The 27,300-nt window shown below is 27.5% G+C and overlaps 1 protein-coding gene across 1 annotated transcript in view; it reads left to right on the plus strand.

Annotated features, from left to right (window-relative positions):
- The window catches only part of Syn1 (Syntrophin-like 1), a 209,042-nt gene that overhangs the window by 19,284 nt on the left and 162,458 nt on the right, over positions 1-27,300 (plus strand). The window contains exon 5 of the mRNA XM_085661111.1: positions 5,422-5,610. Coding sequence (XP_085517237.1) covers positions 5,422-5,610 — 189 coding nt within the window. The remainder of the gene's footprint in view (positions 1-5,421; positions 5,611-27,300) is intronic.

Below are 27,300 nucleotides of genomic sequence, written 5' to 3' on the forward strand. Positions count from 1 at the left end.
TACAATACAACATTTTGTACTCGTTTAAATATGCAAGAGAAATTAGAAATATTATATCGATATGAAAATGGGACGCGAAGTTGTAGAATAGGAAAAGGAGGAAATGAAAATAAAATAAGAAAAAAAAAAGAAAAAAAAAACGACAGAAATCGGAAGACATTCGACACGTTTATCCTTCTCTCTTTTTTTTTTTTCTTTTTTTTACACCCCCCCCTCCCATATTTTCGCTTGATTTCAATACGAAAATCATTTCCCTTGTGGACGTATCCTTTCATCCCCTAACCACTTCCTTGGCGTGCACCAGCCAGACTTTCTCATACGTATTGGGAGACAGAAGAGGCTTTGGCCGGATATTAAAAATATCTTCCACCGACGAACGACGGGGATCGACTTCCGGTTCGATCGATCTTCCTCTATTTTTCAAATTGCTACGAAAGATCGTTCGATTGGTTATCTTCTTTTATAACTTTGTATGTATATATGTGTATACATTTATATATATATATATATATATATATATATATATATATATATATATATAAATACATACATCTAGATAGATAACTCTAGCAATGGCTATTATTACTCGGATAATCTCTATCTTTTCATTTTTTTTTTTTCTTAATATTTATCATAAAGATAGATAAAAGGAGAGAGGGAGAGAGAGAATGTAAAAAAGAAAAAAAAATATAAATGATAAAAATAATTATTACTATGGTATATTTATACAAATACGAAAAGATAGAAAATAATAATAATTCAATTATAATGTTACTATTTTTTATACTTCACTGTAATACAATGTATTAGGGGTACCGGAAAGTAATGTCGTTTCTGCGCATGCCGATATTTGATTGTGATTAAAAATAAAAACTTGTTAAAAATTTATTCGTTTGAATTTAATTTAAAGAATTTTATTTCAATAAAATTTAATTTTAAAGAAAGCGACATTACTTTCTGATCCCTCTAATATAATATTTAATTTAAGCTTAAGTTTAGTAACTTTAAATTAATAATTATTTCTCTTCTTTTTTATTCTTTTCTAGAAAAAGTCATAATAATAATAATGATAACAATAATAATAATAATAATAATAATAATAATAATAATAATAATAATAATAATAATAATAATAATCGTAAGATAAGTAAAAATATTTAATACTAAATTGACCATAATATACTAATAAAAAATATCAAATCGTATTTATCCAATACGATTCTAATGGTACTTATAATTGACAATAAAACAAAGATATTAACAAAAATTGATAATAAATATAAGAAATATAATATATTATTTATTAATATTGATAATTAATCTATTATTAATTATTAATCTATTAATAATTATATAATAATTATATAATAATAATAATAATAATATATATATATATATAAATATATATATATATGTATAAATATAATTATTATTGATATATTGATATTATTTATTAGATATTAATAAGAAACGTAATATATATATATATAATCTATTACGTGAACAATTTCTAATTTTAAGAATATCCTTCCTATTCGGAGAATATCGAATCTGATTATAAACGATACGTTTAGTTAGCCTCGGAGAGGATTGTAATCCCTCGTAATGAAATGACACGTCAAATGACCGAGCGTAAATTCTGTTAATTATTAATAATACGAGGATACAAAGTGGTGTACGGACGTCCATCGGTATTATCCTTGTAAATAGGATTGGGAATTGATCGCATAATACCGTTGGTTTCTCCTCTCCCAACGAACGTATGTATGTTAATGTTATCTCCTATCTGTTATCTGTTATCTGTTATCTCTCTAGGCTCACATTGAAAATTATTCGAGGAAGTTATTGACACGAAACTTGTTGCTTTTTTCTTTCTCATCTTTTTCTTTTCCTTTTTCTTTTTTTCTTTCTTTTTTTCTTTTCTTTTTTTTTTTCTTTTTTTGACGAAAAATTTCGACTAAATACGACATTATCTCCTATCTCCTCTCTCTCTCTCTCTCTCTCTCCATCTCTCTTTTTTTTATTTTTTTTTCTGTCAATTACAAATAATAATTGTCACAAGCAATTCATCTATTTATCAACGGACAAGGACGATTTAATCTTCCTTTTGTCAATTGAAAAGTAAGATTCGAAACAACGATGTTAAGAGAGTAATTTTATTTTTGTTAATTTGAGAAATATGTAACAATATATATTATATATCTATATATAAGTTTTTTTTTTTTTTTAATATTAAAAATCAATAATCATTCTTATAATGCAGTTGATAAATCGGACAAAGATTTGAAAAAGTATTATAATATAAAATAAGTATATTTTTTTTTAATTATTAATTGCAATAAATATACGAAAGTATATTTTTATTTATTATGTATAATCGTAAATTAAATCGAAGTTTTTCTGTCGAACGTGGATGTACGTACGGATAATGAGCGGCGTTATTGCTTCTATCGGTGAACGTATTACGTTTTGACATTAACGAATGACGCCTCGATAAAATTCTCTAGTCGTACGTTAAAAAAGATATTTTCTCATGGGACTTTTGATCGGTTATTTTACGAAAGTTTCTACTTTCCCAGAGAAAGATAGAGCTGTTATCTCAATGAGCGATCATAGTTCTTAAAAATGTATTTTCATGAGTTTGTTTAATCGATATAAAAAAAAAAAAAAAAGAAAAAAAAACATGAGAAAGAAAAAGGAATACCACAATTTGATAAAAGAAAATTAAACAAGGAAGAAAAGAGAACCAAAAATGTCGAAAGATTTAAAAATGTATTTTACAATGAATTAAGTATAGATAATAAAATTGATAAGCTATATGAAACCAATAAAAAAGTAATATAACGTAATATATATATATATATATATATATATATATATATATATATATATAATTTAATTTGATTTCATCCGATCATTTATTTATTTATTTATTTCTTTTTTTCATTTAATAATTAGAATTCTTTTCCGAAAAGAAAGAAACGAGACAAAAATAAATAAAAAACAAAAGTCTCACTATGTTCGTAAATAATTAGAAAATAGTAATTAGTAAATGTAATGATATTTTTTTTTTTTTTTAATTTCTTTTTATTGAAAAATGAAAGAAAAATGGATGAAAGAAAAAAAAAAATGGTAAAGCACTCGTATATCGCAGAAGGCTTCAATTTACATTGTAACTCGGACTATATGGAGAACTGTATGGTTGAGTACTCACGTACAGGCCATTTCAAAATTCAATTTATCGTTGATGTTTCGACATTGCTGTTTACATCCACGTGATTATACAGAGCTATATTATTTCACTCGATTCGATATTGATTTCTCTTGTTTTTTTTTCATTTTTTTTTTTTTTTTTTTTTTTTTTTTAAATAAGACGGGAAAAAATATTCCAGAATAAAGTCAAATTATTATGATTTATTATTTATAATTTAACTATCTTGAATATGTATGCGTGTGTATATGTATAAATATATAAATATAAATATATGTATATATATTATAATTCATTATTTTTAATTTTACCACATTATAATATATTTATAATTTTTTTAAAGTTATATTTATAATTTTGAATACATATATATATATATATATGTATATATGTATTCATATATATATATATATATATATATATGTATTGAAGGTGGTAAGATGTAATGATATATGTTACATTATCGGTACATTTACAAAGCGGACATGTTAAAGTTTCATGAAAACGTTGAAATTGTTCAAAAAATGGAGAGAAAGAGATATAAAATGACCGCGAAGAAAGAAGAAAGAAAAGGTTACTATAGTAAAACGTTGGATAGTGAAACAAGTGGTATACATAGACACGAACTGAGAAAATATCAAACGACCTCGGGCGAAATCGTGAGCTCACAGGAATAGGGTATGCCGTAAAAAGGTGCTCGTAAAGCTCGATACGTTTGAACGGAAAACGTGGTCTAATATCGAATCGATGAATGGTATCGATCGACGTCCGCTGTGTTATATTCATCCAGTACTAGCGAGCCAATTTCTCTCTCGTAAATTTCTTCGAAATTCTGACACTTCTCTATCCCCTCCCTCATTCCCTTTTTTTTTTCTTTTTTTTTTTTTTGATTATTATCGAGAACAATTTGCAAAAATAACAAATAAAAGAAAAGAAAAAGAAAAATACAGTATGCCCATGAATGTGTATGTATGTGTGTTTGTATAAAGTCGTTTTAATTACGTAATATTGTTAAGGTCATAAATGCATTTTATAGAGGGTGGAACAAAAGTTTTTAGAGCATCTTACAAATTAATCTTCTTTGAAACTTTTTAAGGATAATTTCTTGTTTTTCTTTGTTCTTTTTTTTTCTTTTTTTTTTTTTTTTTTTTTTTTTATTTAGATTGTAAAATAAACCTAATGAAATATCGAAAAAGAGAGTGGATAATCGATTTTTAATATCAACTTTTGGCCCAGCCAATATTTAAGAATTTTATATGTATATATATATATATATATATATATTATTTTTATGTTTTAATTAAATTTTATATATAATAACTATAAAATCAAAGAAAGAAAAGTATATCTATGAGATAAAATTATTCTTTATTATTTATGGAATCACATTAAAATTCAGTTTTTTCTTTACGAAAGTAAAATCTCGACAAATAATCTGTTATCGTGTATATATTTTTTTTTTTTACTTTTATTATGAAACGATGCGATAATATTGAAAGGATAAAACGATTCAGTTTTGATGGAATTTTCGAAAAAGAAAGAAAGAAAGAATGAAAGAAAAGAAAATGCTTAAAGAAATTTCATAACATAAGTCACTTATCATTAAACCAATTCTGTCATTAATAAAATTATGAATTATTGATTAAACAATATCCTATGTTTATAAAATTTATTCTGTAAATATCATCTCTAATGATATAAATGAATCTCTCGTATATTGTATTTTGTAATATTCCTACTATACTATAATTGTTTTAATAGTAATCTTATTAAAAATATTTTATTCGATTAATCATTATCAAAAATTATCTCACGCTCATCGACAATCATTATTAAAGATTGTGTCGATTATCAAATCGCTTTTTACATAATTTAATACTCTTTTTCTCCTTTAAATAATATAAAGATAAAAACTCTGTTATTGAGTGAAAAAATAACAACAACAAAATTCGATTGCTACTTGAAAAAAAAAAAAAAAAAAAGAATAGAATAATAAACATTTCGAAGTTCGAACGTAACGTAAAAAAGGAAAGAAAAAAAATGAGAAAGAAAGGAAAAAGAAATAAAACTCAATTAAGATATTTCATTAAACAATATAAATTACGTACATATGTATCTACGTACATATGTACGTATTAATACATGTAAACATGTAAATACATTTGTTTATTAAGTCGTAACACGAGATATCTTTTTTTTTTGTTATATAGTGAAGTACCTGAGGGAGGTGACACCGTACTTCAGGAAAGCCTCGATCATCCAGGAAGTCGGTTGGGAGTTGCAACGTGGATTTCTCAGTGCGACACCACCACCACCAAAGTCACCGCCCAGGGCAGACACTCGTTATCTACCATTGCAGCTTTGCAGACTCACCAGGGCGCATCCTTCCTCGGATCCCGGTAAGTCCTCCTTAAGGCACGTTCTTACCCGCATACTTTACAAGAAAAATATCGCAATGGTTATAACAATCATTGTAACGAGAGAGAGGGAGAGAGAGATAATATTTACAAACAACTCTCTACTCAATTCTATTTCATATGTTTTTCACAGAATTTCCATTTTAAAAAGAAATGTTTTGTTTTTAATGACGAGAAAAAAACAAAGTTAATTTTTGCGCATTTCATGGCTCATGAATTTTTTTTTATAACGTTAAAATTGAAAATACGTTTTCAAACCTATCAATTATTATTTCCAAGACTTCGAAGATTATATATAATATTTTTTTTTTTTTGTCAAGTCAAAATTATTCATACTGTATTAATGACAGTTTAGGATTATTAGAGCACTCTGACTGTACAACTTGAAATTATTTTCAAGCGTATACAATTAAGATTAAATCTTTAAATTCAATATATTCAATGATATTATCTCTTATCAAAACTCCGAACGAAAGGTTTTATCACTGGACTAACACACGTTGCAATATATATTGAATTAAATTTAAATATTTAATGAAGTATAACTTTCAATTGGAAAATTAGTAAATAGCGTTTTTTTTTTCGGAAACTTATTGACTCAAAATTAAAAAAAAAAAAAAAAAGAATATACAGCATCATTATAAAGAAAATTAAAAGACCATTCAAATGATACGTCACTTAAATCCCTATTGTCAATTAAGATTTTTGAGATGGTTGTCATTTAAACCCCTTAAGGGTTTTAACCCCTGTGATGTGAATTTATGATAAAAAAAATTATTACTTGACTTGAAAAGAAAATTGATTAATATTGGTGTTTGTCGATAAAAAAAAAGGAAAAAAAGAAAATATCTCTAGATTTCATAATAAATCCGATTAAAGCTCTGTATCTATGAATAATATATTAATAATAGAGTATAGTATAATAAATACTATTACAATTAATTATAATACACTACTTATATTACCATTTATTATTATTATATATTATCATATACTGTTGTACTACTACATAATAGTAATAATAATATATAAATAATTAATTCGATATGATAATATTTACAGGATTGTAATAGTTTAATTTAACAATTTAACTAATAGATATGATATAATAAAAATATTTACGACATTTTAATAACTATGGAATGATGAAATTACGTTATAATTTTTTTTTTTCATGATAAATAATCAGACAGAAACTTAATGTTCTTTTTTATTTCTAATTGATTCTATTAAAATCAAAATGAAAAAAAAATTATTCGGTTAATACGAAATGTATCGATTTTATTTATCTAATTTATTGAGGTTCATTTAATGCCGCTTCGAGATACATACACACACACACACACACATACAAACATATGTATATATTCGAGAGAGTGAGAGAGAGAGAGAATGAGGAGAGAGAGAGAGAGAGAGAGGTAAATTTGTGTTGAGTATTCCCAAGGGACAATAGTACAGAACCGATCGCTCGTGAAGCTTTAATCCGATTAATCGCATCAGAATTGTTACAGTATTCTCAACGAAGACGTCTGTAGTTTCCTCAAGCTCCTTACCATGATATCCGATTTATCGCTCGAAAACGTTCGTAATTCAACGAATTTCATGTCTCCATAATCAGAATTTGATATTTTATATTTAAGAAGAAACATTTCATTGAATATATATTTATAAAAATTATCGTTTAACAATAAATTGAATTGAAATTGAATGAAAAATTTAACTTTAATTCAATCTAAATTATTCCAAAAGAATTTATAGATATATATATAGAAGATGAAGAAAATTATTTATCTTACCAAAATAAATCGTTTTAATGGAAGGAGGTTTTTTAATATCTGAAATTTTTATATTAACAAAATAAATAAATGTGTATATATATATATTCTTTTTTTCTTTAATTAATATATTTTAATTAATATATTTTAATCAATATATTATTGAATAAATAATTAATTTTTATATTTGTAAATATAAATAATTCGGTTAATACAAATATACACACACACATATATATATATATATATATATATATATATTTATTTATTTATTGTTAATGTAAACAATTTCTTTTTTGATAAAATAAAATCTTCTCTTTTTTATCTCATTTTATTATAATATTAATTTATATATATATATATATATATATATATATATATTTGTACAATTCAAAATTAGATTTTACATTTAATTTAAAATAATACATTTAATCTAATATAGGAAAAACTTAATTTCAAATAAACCTTATAACCGAATAAACGATCTTTAACAATTTATCTCGATAGCTTTAAATATATCATCACTTTTTATATCCTTCAACCTTCTCAAGCCCTTACTTCACTCTTCGATCGTTGTCGAGTTAATGAAAAGCGAATGGATCCTTAATTCTGTAAAGCTGCCTGAGCGATTCGAGTTACGCACCACCAGTACTCTTTTCTCTCGAAAGAGAGATGCACTTAGGAGAAGAGAAAGAAAAAGAGTGAGAGAGAGAGAGAGAGAGAGGGAGAATGAGTAAAAGGATTGGATGGTTTAAAAGGACCGAAAAAAAGAAAAACGATTTCGTCCAAAAGAGAAAGAACTGTAATGATCGAAACTAAATGGGGGAAGAAATTACTTAAATCAGTGACAATTCGTTGTTATCATTCGTTGATTAACTGATAACTCTTCTTACCAATCGTTTCATATCAATCTACGTTATACATTTTTCCACTAAATATATATATATATATATATATATATATATATATATATATATATAGATGTAGAATACTGACGATACGCTATATACTTCGATTCATTTTTTTCCGAGAACTAAAAGGGTGTGAATAAACAAAAGGGGGTAAACGAGAAAAAAGAAAGAAAGAAAGGAAGTAAAAAGAAAAAGCAAAAAAATGAAATAATAAAAATAAAAGAAGAAAAATATCAGCAACCTCGAAATATGCTGTTATTGCACCGAAATACTTTTGGATCTATCTATTTTTTTTTCGCGAAATAACGCGCGTTGCGGTTGCATTTAATCGATCGGAATTTTTGTCGAATTAACCATTGGTATTTGCTACGCTTTTAATATCTCCCTTGTTACGTATTGGTTAGTCTTTTCCTTTTTTTCTTTTTTTTTTATCTTTTCCCGCCTATTTTTTGCACGATTTTTATTTATTTCGTTCGACAATATAACGAGCTGTTTTTTTCTCTTTGTATCTTTCTTTTTTTCTTTTTTTTTTTTTTTTTTACTTTTTCTCTATTATTTCTCTTTTCTTTTTTTTTCCTATCTAATTTTCTAATCTCCTACATATCAAAATAGTTCGTGGCTCGAAGAAATTATTTCCAGTTTTGTTCTATTTCCATTAGTGCTATATTTATATTGAAAATATACTTTTTAAATCTATTCGTTTAAATTACTAATTAAAATATGATTATTAATAATCAAATATGATTATTAATTTTATCCTTTTTTTTTTTTTTATTTTTGCAATGAAGATACGTGTATTACAATTATTTAACTATATTTAATTTCTAAGTAAATAAAAAAATATTTTCATTAATATTCGAAATAATTCATTTTATTAATAATTTTGTTAATAATTACTTATTATTTATTAACGCATAATTATCGTACGTTATAGTTATGTTCAAAAATATTATTTTTAATCAATAAGACAATTTTTTTCTTTCACTTATCAATTTAATCAATCGAATAAAAGAAGAATCATGCGAACGTAAGAATATTATACGATAAAATAAAAAAGAAATGTTTTATTCTTTGGAAAGGAGTAGCATGATGTGAATAATGATCATCGATATATTTTATTTTGTCGTTCTTTTTCGAACGAAAAAAAAAAAACAGAATAGTGAAGAAATTCAATAAATAATGCGAGGATACGTCGTTGATAGGTAAACGGTGGGAATAGACAAATTTCATTATATTTAACATATATAGAAGAAATAAAATACTGTTAGGGTGAAATTCATCGAAACTCTATTGTGTCGTACCATACTATATCCTTTGTAGATAGGAGACCGTAAAACAGTCACGCTCCAATGGCATTACCCTGCGCCACAGAAGTAACCCCACTCTTACTCCCGTAGAAGTAACGCGTTGGAAACTAAGAGAAGCTAGAATGGGGGAACAATTACATTCGTGCAATGCACCCGAGAAATTGCATTTGACGTCTTTACTATTTGTTACACACTACGCGAAACGTTAATTTATTTCTCATTCCTAAAATTCAACGATCTGGATCAGTCAGAAATAGAAAACAAAATGAAATTCGTTTAATCGTCCAATTATCTTTAATTAATTATCGTAGTCAATATTGACATATGAGAATTAAAAAAAAAGAAATATATATATATATATTTTTTTTTTTTTCTTTCTTAATTCTTTTTTTTTTTTTTGTTTTTAATAATTTGTAATAAATATATCATTTTTTAAAGTTATTCTTCAATATCTATTTAATGATTGAATATTAAGTTAATAAAAGTGTTAAAATTAAAATTGTATTAAATCAGATTAAGATTGATTCACGATATATTGAAATAAAATTTTTCATTGATTAATAACACCATACGATATATTCACCATACAATTACTTAAACTTGATTGCTCTTTTCTATCAGAAATTATATACATGTATATTCATTGTAAATTCTTGATTATTCCAATTTGTAGTTAATTAACAATGATCAAACTTATCTTTTACCTATCACGCTATCTCTACGTTCAGGTAAACATTATATCCATGCATACATGAATATACAACTTCATTAAATGTTAATTACGTATTCGTAATTGCAAACTCAACCTACTATGAACTTGGTAATGGAACAATCACAAATCTATTTGCCTATCGATCACACACTATCCCTTTAATTTACTGTGTTATCATTCTCTGCCCCTATCATCCCACCCATCACTCCAAAGGAATCTTTTTAAATTCCATTTAAAGTCCCTCTAAAAAAAAAAAAGAGAAAAAAAAAAAGAAAAAAGAAAGATAACCTATCTCTAATCTGTTCGTTCAATCAACGAAATCAAATCGAATCAAACATACCGGGTGTCCTGCATCACAATTTTTCTTCACTCCACTTTTTCTTAATACTAGATTCAGTTATATTAGACCAATAAGCTTTACCATTTGACTTAGCATAACATTTTTGTTACTCCTGCTTCTTCTTTTCTTTCCTTTTCTTTTCTTTTTCTCTTTCCTTTTATTTCTTTCTTTTCTAATACTATAAAACGGTAGATTTTCTCTGGACGATTTAACACAAGATAGGTTAAAACCCGTGTATGTTTAGCAGTCGAAATTTAGTCGGACAAGGATGTGAATAGTACAAACACAGTAGTCCTCTCGGACTACCAACAGGTTAGATAGTGTTAGTGATGTTGATGATACGAGAGAGAAAGACAGAGAGAGAAAGAGAGAAAGAGAGAGAGAGAGAGAGAGAGAGAGAGAGAGAGAGAGAGAGTAAAGAGTGGGGGTTACGGAGGATGCGAGAGTTAAATTAGTTTCCGGGGGCAAAAGCTGTCTACCGGCCGGTTTTCAGGGCTAACCCCGTGTATAATTCCAGAACAGCTCCATCAGTCCGGAACCCACGAAGAACCTTCCATCTAAACCATCCACCACCGACACCAAGTAACGGCTAACGTTACCACGTATTACCGACACAATGAAATTCTACTGTTAGTTTCCCTACTGTAGATACTAATACCATCAAAAGTCGTGCATCATCCTCTCTCTCTCTCTCTCTCTCTCTCTCTCTCTCTCTCTATCTATCTATCTCTCTCTTTCTCTCATTCATTCATTCTATACCACGTCCTCATGCGACCAGACTTACTCAGACTTTGCAGACCTTGCTACACTTTACGAACTTAATTACCATCGAATAATCGGGCTCTATATATTGTCTGATTGATGAGCATGATTTATCTGATTCTATTGTAAGATAAATTGGATTTGATTTTCTTTTCCTTTTTTTTTTTTTTTTGATTGGAAGAAGGAAAGAAGGATATGTGTAGTATTTTAGGAATGAGATGTGGGAAGAAGTGAAATTAGAATATTTAATCGGAATAAAATTTAAAAAAGACAAATAAGAAGAAGAACAAATAAAGTTAGAAAATAAAAAATTCGACAAGGATTTACAAGTGTAAGTGCTCATTAGTTTTATCATAAATGTTGATCCTCTCGATATCAACGTAGAACAGATGCGAATGGGATTAAATGTATGCGTACATGTCACCTTGATAGAGAGAGAAAGAGAGAGAGAGAGAGAGAGAGAGAGAGAGAGAGAGAGAGAGAGAGAAAGAAAGAAAGAGATAACATTAATCACATCGCGTCTGTAGCACGTGCTGCATTTTGTTACAAGATCACGTTTCCATACCTTCTCCGTAATGCACTGATGTAATTAAAAAGTACGAAAGGAAATATCGATAGTAGCGAGAAAAAAAATGAATACAAAGTGAATGCGTTGAGAAAAAAAAGGCAAACGAATGAGATATATATATGTGTGTGTGTGTGTGTTTAGTAATTATGCAAATTGCTTAATTGTAAATTAAAAGAAACGGGATAAATTAAATTGATCACATATTTCTTATTAGACATACATACACACATTTCGATTTACATTGTAATATATGTGTGCGTGTAACATTTATAATCAACGTATATTTTGTTGTTACGTTAGAATTGAGATTAAAATTTATAAACGATTATTATGCATAAATGTCATTGTTTAGAATACGTATATATTTAATATACTTACAATTACACTCATAAATATTCGGATACCATAGTGATTGGAAAATTATCGTTTCATATATTTATTTATCATCTGTTTACTGAATTTATTTTGTTGTAATAAGTTAAAGTATTTATTTTCAGTATATATACGTACAAAAATATATATTTTATTTTTTATTATTTTGTGGATATTAAATTTTAATCAAAATTAGACATAGTTTTGAGATCTCAAAAATATTCGGACACTTAACAGTTCATAACTATTTAATAATATATAAATTAAATTATAATAATTTTTTTTAAATATTTTATCGTTTATCTCTTTTGTCTAATTAGTCTCTTAAACGCATAAACATATTAGAAATTATTTTTTCTAAATAATTCTATTAAACGAACTTTCAAATGTTCTTTCGTTTTTATCGGTATTATTCTAATGTTACGATCCAATAAATCTCATAGGTTTTCTATGGGATTTAAGTACAGTGACTGTGAAAGAAATTGTAACACATGTAACACATATAATTATACAATAAAAACTCTAAAGAAGATAGGATCAAATTTTTCATATTTTCGCAAAAAGGACGATTAAAACTACTTGATTCAAACGAGGAGAGTAGAATTCTACGAAAAATGAAGAATAATCCTATATTAAATGTTTCAAAATTAACTTTAGAATTATTCGAAGAAAGTGAAAAGAAAATGTGTGTGAGTGCAATTCGCCGAGTGTCGTATAAAGGTGATTATCATCATGAAAGGATAGCTTGAAAAAAGTCATTCATAAATGAAATGAATCGAAAGAAACGAATGATATTTGCAGAAGAATTTGTTTTTAAAGGGAAAAAATTTGATAGAACGACGTAATTTTTGTCGACGAAAGTAAATTTGAGATATGTGAATACAACAGACAAAAATTAGTATGGCAAAAAGTTAACACACAATTCGAAAGAAAAGATCTTTAAATGACTCTAAAATATGCTGGTGAAGGATTAATGGTATAGAGATACATCTCAAATGGTGAAATAAAAAAACTTATTTTTATCGACGGGTAATTTGGATAAAAATAAATATTTAAAAGAAAATTTAACGCAAAGTGCAGTTAAAAACTGGCATAAGTGATAGTTTTTAAGTATTATCAGGACAATAATTCGAAACATAAATCTCAGATCGTTCAAGAATATTTATTGTATAATTGTACTCAAAGTGTTACATCCTCCTTCACAATCACTGGACTTAAATCCCATAGAAAACCTATGGGATTTATTGGATCGTAACATTAGAATAATACCGATAAAAACGAAAGAACATTTGAAAGCTCGTTTAATAGAATTATTTAGAAAAAATAATTTCTAATATGTTTATGCGTTTAAGAGACTAATTAGACAAAAGAGATAAACGATAAAATATTAAAAAAAAAGTATTATAATTTAATTTATATATTATTAAATAGTTATGAACTGTTAAGTGTCCGAATATTTTTGAGATCTCAAAACTGTGTCTAATTTTGATTAAAATTTAATATCCACAAAATAATAAAAAATAAAATATATATTTTTGTACGTATATATACTGAAAATAAATATTTTAACTTATTACAACAAAATAAATTCTGTAAACACATGATAAATAAATATATGTAGCGATAATTTTAGAATCATTATGGTGTTCGAATTATGAGAGTAATTGTATCTTGGAAATTCTTAAATGATACTTAAATAATTAATAATTTCGTCGTTACATATAAATAATTATTTGAAACTAATTAAATTTAATATACTTACAAAATTTCCTTGAAATTAAATCATTGCGAATGAATCAAACTGTATATTACATATATCCTAATCTGTTCCGTTTACGTTGTTATTCAGCAAAAGACGAACGATAACTACGAAGATGATCGTACGAAATAGTTTTAAAAAATGTAAACAATCGAGATTAGAGTAACCGATCGATAACATCACTGTCACTTATAAACATATAACGTAAATTTGATTGATATAAATTCTCAATGAGAAACGTTAATTGTATTGTCATAAATAAATTCAAATTTTGTTTTGTTTCTTTTCAAATCGAAAAAACAAAAAAAAAAGAAGACGACGAAATGTTCGTAGATTTTTTACATTATTTGTTGTACGCATTTTATAAAATAAAATAACATTTTTGTTTCGATATAAAATTATTAGACAATTAATTTTCTAACAAATATACATGTATTTTCAATTATATTTGCAACATTATTACTGATCCTATTCTGATCGAATACAATGATCTATTAACAATCAATGTATTGTGTTTTAATAGTTAATCTCATGTTCTCATCGTTCTGAGTATTCGTAGCTAGTAATGTAATGCGATTACGATACCATTAACAGTCTGTTATTACATCATGTTTCGCACATTGCAAATGTTTCCACAACAAATACTTTTCGTATTTCGTATACCTTGTTTTATACACGCGATCCTCATAAAATGAAAACGATAAACTTGTTAACTAGAGAACTTGTCATGCTTACTCTCTGATCTCTCTTTCTAAGGGAATAACTTTAAATATCATTGGATTCATTTTAATAATTAAAAATCTATACTAATAATTGAATAATAATGAGGTAATAGTTATTTTTATCGTTATCCTTGTAAATATTGTTAAAAATTTTTGTAGTATAATAATGATAAATATTTTTTAAAATGATAATATTGGATTGTGGCAAAAGTTCGGCTTACATTTTATAAAAAAAAAAAAAAAAAAAAAAAAAAGAAATAAAAAAAAATATAAGAAAAATTTTATTTACTATTTATAATAAATAAAATTAAAATAAATTTTTGATTAAAATAAATTAAAATAAATTTTATTTTTAAGAAATCAATGTTTTCTTCAGTTTTTCTATAAAAAATGGAACAAACTTTTGCATTAACTTAATAATAATAACAATAATAATAATAATAATAATAATAATAATAATAATAATAATAATAATAATAATAATAATAATAATAATAATAATAATAAAATATTTTTATAATATAATTATTAATAATAATAATATTCAGTAATAATTATACGTGATAATAATTATGAAATGAAAAGGTCGAACGATAACAATATTAACAATATTCTCATATACCTATTTCTCAAGTGATAAAAAATCTTATTAATGTTAAAACAAATCTAAAGGACATGTAATCACGAGTTTGTTACTTACATATGTAGCATTAAATTCATTCAAAAGATATATCCAGGTATATCGTCGTATGAACTGTAACTAATTCGAAAGAAACTGCATCGTTAGATAACTAGAAACAAAAGTGTATATATATATATATATATATATATATATATATATACATACACATATATGCATATATATACACATATACATACATGTGTATATATATTATATATACATATATATGTTATATATATATGAATTCACCTTTGAAAGGTGGAAAATGTCGAGGTAGTTGATTAACTTATGATCGGATTGCTTTGATCGTGGATCCATATATGTATTAAACCTTTTCGAGAGTCCTCTCTTCGATTCCCGCCACTTTTAACCTTTTCCTCTTCCTCCTCCCCATCTTGTTTTCCCTTTTCCTTCCCTTCCCTTCCTATACTAACCTCAACCTCAACACTTTCAACCTAAAGCAACCACCTTTCCTTTTCTAGTAGTCGTTGCGACTTTGAGACAGAAATTATCCCGCTACGTACCTAAGGCATTCGTCTTTTACGACCTTACAGATGATCTAGCTGATCCCTTCCGTAATGACAGGAAACCCTTTGAGTGTTCGTTGGTGCAAACACCAGTAGCAAAGTGCGTATGCTGACGTAAGCACGTACCGCAAGCCATGCGAAAGCATTTGCTGCAAGCAAATCCACTGGGTTCTCTCTGTCTCTCTCTCTCTCTCTCTCTTTCTCTGTCTCTCTCTCTTTCTCTTTCTCTCTCTTTCATTCATTCATTCATTTGGATCCCTCAGAGAAATCGTTCTGAGAGCGGTCTCATGAGGTATCTGAGAGAGAATGAGAGAGAAAGAGAGAGAAGAGTAAGAAAGACAGAGAGAGAGAGAGAAAAAGAGAGAGTAACATGAGAGAGAAAAAGAGAAAAAGAAGGAGAGAGAAAGAGAGAATGAGATAGAGAGAGAGAGAGAGAAAAAGAGAGAGTAACATGAGAGAGAAAAAGAGAAAAAGAAGGAGAGAGAAAGAGAGAAAGAGATAGAGAGAGAGAGAGAGAGAGAGAGAGTTAACAGAAGGCAATACCATGATTGCACAAATATTAATTAATCGAAACTCTCTTAGTATTTGCTGAGAGCATCTGCTTCTCGTCATTATTTTTCATATTTCCTCTTCCTTTTTTTTTTTTTTTGGTTGAGTTTTTCAAATTATTTTTCTCTTTGTTTATTTTATCTTATTTTTTTTTTTTTCTATTTTTATTAAAGGAACATTTCGTATAAATTATGAGATGGTATAAAAAAAATATTAGCAGAGAGGTGTGAAATTAGTGATTCAGTGAATATATTTCTTTTGGATTTTTTAATAATTATAATAGAAAAAATAATTATTTTTATAATTATTTAAATAGTTCATATTCAAATGTAATGATTGGTACATTAAAATAATCAAGAATGACTTATTGTTTTATGATTATTATTACATTTTGCTCGATCTATATCATTAGAATTTTCATAGTGTTATTACGGTTATTATTATGTTGCTATTATTATTATTGTTATTATTATTATTATTATTATTAGTTTATTACATTAATCGTTTTTTCATAAAAATTCAATGTAACTCTATTGAATTAATTTCAATGTTTTAAAAATTCGAGATAAACAGGATAATCTTTATATAGTATCTATGCAATAATAAAATTGTAAATTTTTTGAAATTATTCGCGATGAGAGAAAAAAAAGTAAAGAAAAAAAACAAAAGGAAGAAAAAGAAAGGAAGAAAAATAAAAGAGAAAAAAATTTTGAACGAATTAATAAAAAGTGATGCAATTTAAGCAATACATCTTCATGGATACGGAAATATAATATAGAGTCACAGATGGACGTGGGCACAAGTAAACTATATTCGTAAGTTAAATTACACGTTTAATTAATCCAAACGAATTAGAATAAAACGAATCGTCGACTATTCCGAGAAATCTATCACAAACTGCCAGTAGATACCAGTGAAAATTACATCTGGACGGTGCAAAGTTTGCGACTCGATTGCGGTTAACGAATCGCCGTTGGGCTTTACTAGGTAGATAGATGGATAGATCTAAAATGAGAGAGAGAGAGAGAGAGAGAGAGAGAGAGTGAGGCAGAGAAGAGAGTGTGATAGAGTGATAGAATGATAGAGGGAGAGAGGGAGAGAGAGATAGAGAGAGAATGATAGAGTGACAGAGAATATTGGTTAACGATTGCAACAGCCACACGACCATATTCTACGTAATAACGAGCTCGTAACGTAGCCGTCAACGGTAAATTTTATGACAAAGTTGTAAATTTCACGTCCGATACGCTCCGCCGATGATTGCCCGATGTTACAGGAGATGAGAAGGAACAGAGGGGATGGTTACGGGACAGAGAGGGATTTTAAGGCCTCCAATACGAAAAATCCAAACGGAAAATGTAAATAGAAAGAATATTTTTTTTTTTTTTTTAACAACATTGAACTAGCGTTGCTTCTGGTAATAGGGTAGTAATACTACAACGAAAAACTTTACGATTTACGATATGGGGTTATATCTCATCCGACGAATGTTATGCTTCGGTCGAATCTTTTTCATTTCTCTATCTTTCTTTCTCTCTCTCTCTCTTTCTCTCTCTCTCTTTCCCTTTCTCTTTCTCTTTCTCTCGCTCTCTTTCTCTTTCTCTTTCTCTTTTTCTTTTTATTTCTCTTTTTTATTACTGTCTTAGCTTTAACGCCTTTCTGTCACATAGATTCAAGTAAAATAGTCTGCTATGGGATAAGTGAAAAGTTGTTATATGTTTTCTTCCATTCTATCCATTTTAGTTATCTTAGATATGTTACTATTATTATCATTATTGTTATTATTATTATTATTATTATTATTATTATTATTATTATTATTATTATTATTACTATTATTATTATTACTATTATTATTATTATTATTATTATTATTATTATTATTATTACTATTATTGTATGTTATATATTATAATTGGCGGTAGTTGTTCGAAAAAAGAACTTTGTAAATTCAGTTTTGTCTGACAAATATATTTGGAATTAAAGAATATACATAATATATATATATATATATATATATATATATATATGTTAGAATTATTTAACTATTAAACTTTAATTGATTCTAATCTCCTCTCTTCTTAAAAACTATAAGCAATAAGTAACAATTTCGCCAATTGACGTAATCTCCAGCGAATGTATTAATTTTATTGTCGCTTTTTTCCTTCTTATTAATTATTCGTAAATATATGTGTCAAGAAAATAAAAAGAATTAATTAAGAAATAAATTATAGATCGAAATAATCAATGTACTATCTTATTAATTTCGATTAACGATAAAAATTCGACTAATATATCTATGTATAAAATAACATAATTACGTAAACAATTTCGCCAATTGACGTATTAATATTGTTATTATTATCATTATTATTATCATCATTATTAATATATGTTATTTGGAAAGATGCGACGAGAAAATAAAAAGGAAATAAAATTAATTGACGAATAAAATCATAAATCTAAATATTTGAAGTTCTAATCTACGTAGTAAATAGAAATTCAACAAATATATCAATCTATAAAAAAAAATATATAAAATTGAATTCTTAAGAATGACAGTTAACAAATATTTATCGTTGTATTTTAAAGGAAATTCGAGAATTCGATATCGATTCGATATCGAACTTTATACCCTTCAACAATTGTTAAAAGACATTTTCACAAATAGAATAAATCGAAGGAAGAGAAAGAGAGATAGAGATATAAAGAGATAAGGGGAGAGAGAGAGAGAGAGAGAGAGAGAGAGAGAGAAAGAAAGAAAGAGAGGGAGAGAGAGAAAGAAGAAGTGAGAAAGAAAGAGAGAGAGAGAAAGAAAGAGAGAGAGAGAGAGAGAGAAAGAAAAAGGGAGAAAGAAAGAGAGAGAGAGAGAGAGAGAGAAAGAAAAAGGGAGAAAGAAAGAGAGAGAGAGAGAGAGAGAGAAAGAAAAAAGGAGAAAGAAAGAGATATATATATATATATATACTCGTATATTTCCCATACTTTGATTTCAGGCAACCCGAGCGTCAATTTGCCAAACCAATATAGGAAAGCAGCGAACTACCGTATATGACTGTTTCGCGGTGTACACAGTGCACTCGGCGAAATAAAACGGCCGGATAGCAAAAGGCTGAAAGGGCCTCGATAAACTTCGAGATCGAGTTTGCTTGATATACGTTGAAATACGTCGAATCGAAACGTGTATGCGAAATAAGGCGAATCCTCTCTCTCCTCTCCAGAACTATATTTGCCCGAATAAAGTAGACAAAGAAAGTGATTGAGAGAAAAAAAAGAGATGGAAAATGAATGAAATAGAAAGGAAAAAAAAGCAAGCGAAAAAGAAAAAGAGAGAGAGAGAGAGAACGAGAGAGAGAGAGAGAGAGAGAGAGAAAGAGAGAGAGAGAGAGACGTAAAGTGAATGATTAAAAAACAAAAAAGAGAGAAAAAGAGTGAAGGAGAGAAAAAATGAATGAATGAAAGAATAAAAAAGGCGAATAGAGAGAGAGAGAGAGACAGAGAGAGAGAGAGAGAGAGAGAGAGAGAGAGCGTATAAATGAGAAAAGGAAACGATATTTATCGAACGATATTATTATGATTATTTTCCAGTATATAACATATATATATATATATATATATCAGACAGGTATTACTTGACATCTATTTTATTCTTCAAGTAGACGTTTATGGGAAGATTAACCTAAGCTATTGTATAGCGTAATGATTTAAAATAATCATCGTAAAGGCGAAAGACAAATATCCAGATTTGAATCTGGTCTCGAGATATCACCTCAAAGATCCAATATTTCTTTTTTCTTTTTTCTCTTTTCTCTCTGAATTTCATGTATTATATTTACATGCATATATATATATATATATATATATATATATATATATATATATATGCCTACATGTGTTTATATAGGACATAAAGTGTAAGATAAAGAATTTATGTAATTTATTAATTAAAGTAATTTATGTGATTAGAAAAAAAAAAGTGCGATAATGATTAACGTGGTCGTAATTAATTAATAGGACAAATGAAATAAGATAAACAATAATAATTAACAATTAATGAAATAAGAAAAAGAAAGTGAGATGAAGATTAATGTGATCGTAATAATAGAACGAACAAAGTAACATTAACGATAATAATTATCGATTAATGTGATAAGAAAAAAAAAGGTGACATAAACATTAACGTGATCGCAATTAATAGGACAAACAAAATAATAATTAAACATAAAGAATAATATAATTAATAAAATAATGATAAGTAATGTAAATTAAACGAATCTATCTGTGACCTATTATAAATTTACTGGGAAGATATTGCCTGAAGAAATTACAGAATTTAAGAATCAAAAATGATACATAAAGAGTGAAAGAGATAGTGATAGATAAATATTGAAAGAGAGAGAGAAAGAGAGAGAGAATTTCGACGTAGACTGAATTCCTTTTATTTTTGAAACGTGTAAATGTGGAATACGTGCGTGTTCAGTGAAAATTCACGGAAATCTGTGAGAATATCCGGCTGAGAAGAAGAAGACGAATAGTAAGAACATAATTTCCGCTCTCCTACTCTCTTCATAGAGAAATTTCTCATTAATAATAAAAGTCGACATCGTTATTATTACGCTGATATTGCACATCTTAAATTTCTAAATTAGTCGTTTAATTTTTGCTCTTATCTTTCATTTTCTTATCGTTCCATTTCTTTTTTTATTTTTTTTTTTTTTATTTAAATCCAATCGTGAAATTATTATTTCTTTTTTAAATATATATATATATATATATATATATATATATATGCACGCATACACGTACGCACGCATATACATATACAGATATACACGATTTCGTTTTGTAAATAACAATTTTAAATATTTAACGTTAAAATAAGTCAACGTGAATTTTTTGCGGTATCTATATATTTTTAAATAAATTAAGAAAAATACTTTATATCGTGAAATATCCCTTAATGAATCAATAATCATAATAATAATAATTATTTGTAATTATAATAGAATTACAAACGATCATTGTTAAGATATATTTAATAAGATCTTCATTCGTCTTAGAATAATTTTTATTTTTCGAAGGAATAAAAGAGTAATAATATCGATCAAAGAGTAATGGATTAACCCAATTTTCAGTTAGATTCAACCGCAAACTCTCTCTCTCTCTCTCTCTCTCTCTCTCTCTCTCTCTCTCTCTTGCACGCACACATACACACGCACACATATGTACATATACATATATCGTATCATTGTCCGCACCACGTTAATTATCTTGAACGCCCAGCGACATCGATCGTATTTACCGAATCAATCACAATTATCGTGGATCGCGATTGTCGGCACTCTAGTAGCTCGTTCATTATAGTTTCTCACTTGCAATATCTTGAATTCAGATTGAAAGAGAAAATTACATGTGTGTATGTGTATATATATATATATATATATATATACTTATAATTATATTATATTTATATATAACAAATGGAATTTTAAGTAATCATTTTGAAATCCTTCAAATGTACAAAATTTAAAAAATAAAAATAAATTGTTATCGAATAGTGTTTGATAATACGTTTATATCTTATCAAGAATATTTAAAAAAACGAATCAATGTTAAACAACGTATCGCGTTATAAACATTACTTATTATAGAGATATAATTTTTGTTAAAAGATTTATTTACTTTATCAAACGACAAAACTTATATCTATATTATTACATTAATTTTAAACGGTGACAATAACAACGATTTATCTCGAGAAGTCTCATTTGAATAATTAATCTATTCGAACGTTTTGTACGAATTCAGAGAAATGAATAGATCGAGGATCGATATCGGTGGAAGAAGAATGAGATCTTCCTGGTAAATTCGGTTAGTTGCGAGTGCATCGGTTAATTAAACGCATTATATTCGCTTGAAGAGAGAGAGATAGAGATAGAGAGATAGAGAGTGAGAGTGAGAGAGAGAGAGAGAGAGAGAGAAAGGGGGAGAGATAGACAAACAGATAGATAGATAGATAGATAGAGAAAGAGAGAGAGAGACAGAGAGAGAGAGAGAGACAGAGAGCGAGAGACAGAGAGAGAAGGAAAGAGAGAGAGAGAGAGAGTGGCTTTGCTCGACTTAATTCGAATTAGCGGTATCTTCCGTACTAGGCCGCTTAAGTCCTTCGCGTTAATGAAACTACGAAAGCGCTCGAGCCAAGTTTACGCGAGTCCAACCCTCCCTTCGAGCAACGAAACCCCCAACCTCATTTTCGTGGTGAACGGAAGCTCGCAAGCTTGAGCTATCGATCGAGCTTTCATTGGACACGCGACTCTGTTCAACGCCACGTTGCTGTTTACCTTCTATTTCTTATCTCTTTCTTTCTTTTATTCTTTTTTTCTCTCTCTCTCTCTCTCTCTCTTTTGTTTTTTATCTCTCTATCTTTGTCTCTTTCTCTGTCTTGTTTTGCTTTTACAGAGAAAACAGAAGTTCGACTCATCTTCTTGGTTACGCCAAGCGAATACATCGCTTCGAGCTAACTTCCTAACTTCTCTGCCTTTTGCACTCTGAATTTGTTAACTTTGAGGCTCTATCGAATTGGAATAGCTAACATCAAAGTGGATTGAGTTCGTATTGGCTTACTTAATCTGCAGGAGTTTAACAAGTTAAACATGAAGAAGAAGAAGAGAGAGAAAAAGAGAGAGAGAGAGAGAGAGAGAGGCAAAAAAAGAAAAAGATAGATGAAAAAACGACTACTATACAAATATGAAATAATTTCGCATAAGAGATAGTAAGAAAAAAGTTTCATCTAAAAAGAGAGAGAGAGAGAGATCATAGTCCTGCCAGTTAAAACTCTGTATAGAGTGATCAAGATCAAAGTAAATCGTTAACATGTTTATTACGTTATTGAACCTTTAAAAAAAAAGAAGAGAAAAAATTATGGCACAACAATGAAGAAGATATTTCTTGATGACAATTCTGATTGATAATGTTATCTTAGTTAACCTGAATGTTTCAAGGATGGAAATAAAAAAAAAAAAAAAAAGAAAAAAGAAAAACAAAAAAAAAAAGAACAAAAAAAAAGAAATGAAAAAATAAAAAGAAAGCGATATGTATAATAAAACTCGTTGATATCGGTTAACAGGAAAGAGAAACAATTCTGACAGTTGATGGCTTTGAATCCGAACATTTCGATATTATAAAGGATCACATATGATTCATATAACAATATCGAATAGAAAATAATCCTAGACACTTCAAATAACAATACGAGTGATATGTAGGATATCTATGGGATATAAAAGGAAAAAGTTTTACCGATAGTGAGATCTGTCATGACATTTGCGATCGGTTGAAAATGATCGGTACGCTTGGGACGTGCTTTGATCAAATAAAGTTACTCTTGTTAACAGTCGAGTCACGCTGATACCCGGACAATTAGAAACACAAGAAAGATGATGCGGTCTGGTGACTATGTATATCAAAGATAGAATTGTAGAATATATATATATATATATCTTCTACATATATATATATATATATATATATATATATATATAATACTATACGATACATCTACAGAATTACTTGAAAAGGTATAGGTTTAGCTCTCCCATGGAAAGTAGGTCATAATGTTGTCCTATTGTCCTGCACACTTCACTTTGTCGCTACGGATTTGAAACCTTGTTAACTTTACCGGAAACTGTTAACAGTAACACGTTCGAAGACCAAGGATTCTACTCGATAATTCGTCGCACTATCTACCTACCTACCTATCTACCTATCTCACGACCAAACTCAATCCGAAATATGGTTTCTACAGTTTCATATCTCCTTATTCCAATGTTTCATCTAGAGGATAGAAGTCCTCGTGTTACTCTTAGCACGCATCGACCTTTTCCCTATGGTCTATAGAACTATTCCTATTTACTTTTGATAAGTATTATTATTACAGAAATCATAATAACTATCTAAAGAAGTAAGTAAACAAATTTTCTTAGATACATTTTAACTTGTTACGTACGACTCATTAAACGTCTGAATGATTATTCAAAATTATTATTTTTATATACTGTCTAGGTTAATACAGGATGATTCTCATAATAAAATATATTACGAACTATAGTTTCGTTTGAATATTGGATGGAGCATGTATATACTGTTACGAACTATTTTCATCGGAACATTAACTGTGGATACGTATTAAACTATTATCGAACTATTTTCATTGAAATCTTTTAAGATATCGAATTTTATTTTATTTTATTTCTGTTTTTCCTTTTCTTTTTTTTTCCCATCTTAAAAATTTTATCGTTCGATAGAATTCTCGAATTAATTTCAACATATATTTTAATAATTAATTTAAGAATGATTAATAAAATCTTACGTGAGTACAGTTCTCGTATAGTTATTAATGACACGATCGTCGTATAAAATTAACAATTCTTAATATGTTATTATCAATCGTCAAAGTTTTTTTTTTGAAAATTTAATATCAAAATTTGATTGCCTATGACATTAAATTAATTCTCATGAAAACAAAAAATCTCATCGTTTTGATTATTCAATATCTATTAAATGCGAATTTTCAAATCTATCATAAATATTTTCTTCTTAAAATTCATATACGCTAATTACAGATTAATGTTATAATTAAAATTCGTCAATTCTATTATCTGATGAAATGTAATTCGACATTTTTTATAATACAATGCATATTTTTCTATTTCTTTGGCCCATTAAATGAAATAAAATTAAAATTTGAAAATTCATTGAACAAGATGGTAATCGATGAGATACAGTAAAGAACAAAACTCACATTTGTTATTTAAAACAGAAGAAGTTTTTTTGTAAGATTCGATCGAACGACTCAATTTATTTATTTATTTTTTTTTTGTTGGAGGTGTTAGAAGAATTTAGGTTTGGTATTAGATGACGTGTAAAAAGGAAATTTTTTGAAAAAAAAATTGCAACTGTAGTCGTCGGAGACACGAAGAAAAAAAAAAGTAAAGCTCGCTTTATACACTTTTTTTTTTTTTTTTTCTTTTTTTTTATCTGAACCTTTAATGAAAATTTTAATCACCCACTTTGAAGATTGATTTTTCTTTATATACGTTGAAAATTTCATCCGAAATCGATCAACGTTCCTGTTAGCTGTAAACGTTTAAAAATGATGGAAGTCACAGTTTTCGCGACTTTTGTTGCAGATTTTTACTCCTTTCGACGCCCCTTGTCGTTTGTTTCCGCATCAACTGATCTCGATAAAATTTTCAGCATATATACATATATATACATACATACATATATATACATACATATATACATACATACATACATACATACATACATACATACATATATATATATATATATATATATATATATATATATATAGGATATGATATGCATCTTCAATATGTGTTATTTAAATTTTCACCCCAAGCCCAGAATAAAAAAAAAAAAAGAAAAGAAAAAGTTACAAAAGTTTTATCTTTATTCTCCGACCAATTGCAATTCTTCTCAAAAAAATTCTTTTGTTTTTACACACATCACCTAGCAGACCAATCTCTTTCTGACTTGTTCAAAAGGAAAGAAAAGAAAAAACAAAAAAATAAAATAAATAAATAAAATCAAGGGGTCGTTTGATCGAAAATATATATATATATATATATATATATATATATATATATATAAAAGTTATAAAAGTTATAACGTTATCGTAAAGATCGTGCCCATTTGGAAAGTTAATAAATCGAAGGATTTTCACTGTGGTAATAAATCGAAGAAATATTTTCAAATAGGATCGATCGCAAAATTGTCTGATCGGGTTCACCAATGAGACTCGTCGTATTCCGTACTACGACTAACAGCAGTATCCGGAGTCAGAGATTGAAATCTCGCAAATGTGTAGTTCAGCGACGGTGATTCATCCTGTGACGCGTTAGCACCGTTGATATCCACCTCCGAGAGCACACTCAGTCTGCTAGTGTACAGGATGTACATCGTGTATACACTGGGTATGGTATTACGATTCGATGGAATCGCCGATTGTCCCGCCGGGAAATCGACATTCAATTGTCCTGCGACAACCGATATGAACCGTCGTTTGTGGTTACGTCCTCTCGCTGTTTCTCTATGATTTCAAAACTGGATTACAACGATCGATTTCCTTGGCTCAACACCTTTTAGAACGATACTTCCCTTTTTTTTTTCTTTTTTTTGCTTTCTTTTTCTTTTCTTCTTCGTTTTATCATCTACTTTCATCTTGCATGAAACTTTAATGTTAATTTACTTACTATATATATTGTAATCGTGTAATTCGTATCTCATCATCGATTCTTCTATTCATTTGTAGTTATTTTTATATTTATTCTATTAATCGTAAGTATTTTGTAAAATAAATGATCATCGTAGTGGATATATATATATATATATATATATATATATATATAAATAAATGTTTTGATTGGTGTAAATATTTAAGTGTCAAAGGTTGCGCGCTCTTATATTAATTATTGTTTAAATATTTGGAAATACTAATACAATAAATATATATATATAGTAGTATATATACAGTATAGTATATATATAGTGTAGTATATATATAGTATAGTATATATATGGTATAATATGTATATATGGTATACTTAATATATACTATACTACATGGTATAGTGTAGTACATATAGAGTGTAGTACATATATACA

This window comes from Vespa mandarinia, chromosome 13 (assembly GCF_050613455.1).
Source record: "Vespa mandarinia isolate Hongniang chromosome 13, ASM5061345v1, whole genome shotgun sequence".
In the NCBI taxonomy this organism is placed as follows: domain Eukaryota; kingdom Metazoa; phylum Arthropoda; class Insecta; order Hymenoptera; family Vespidae; genus Vespa; species Vespa mandarinia.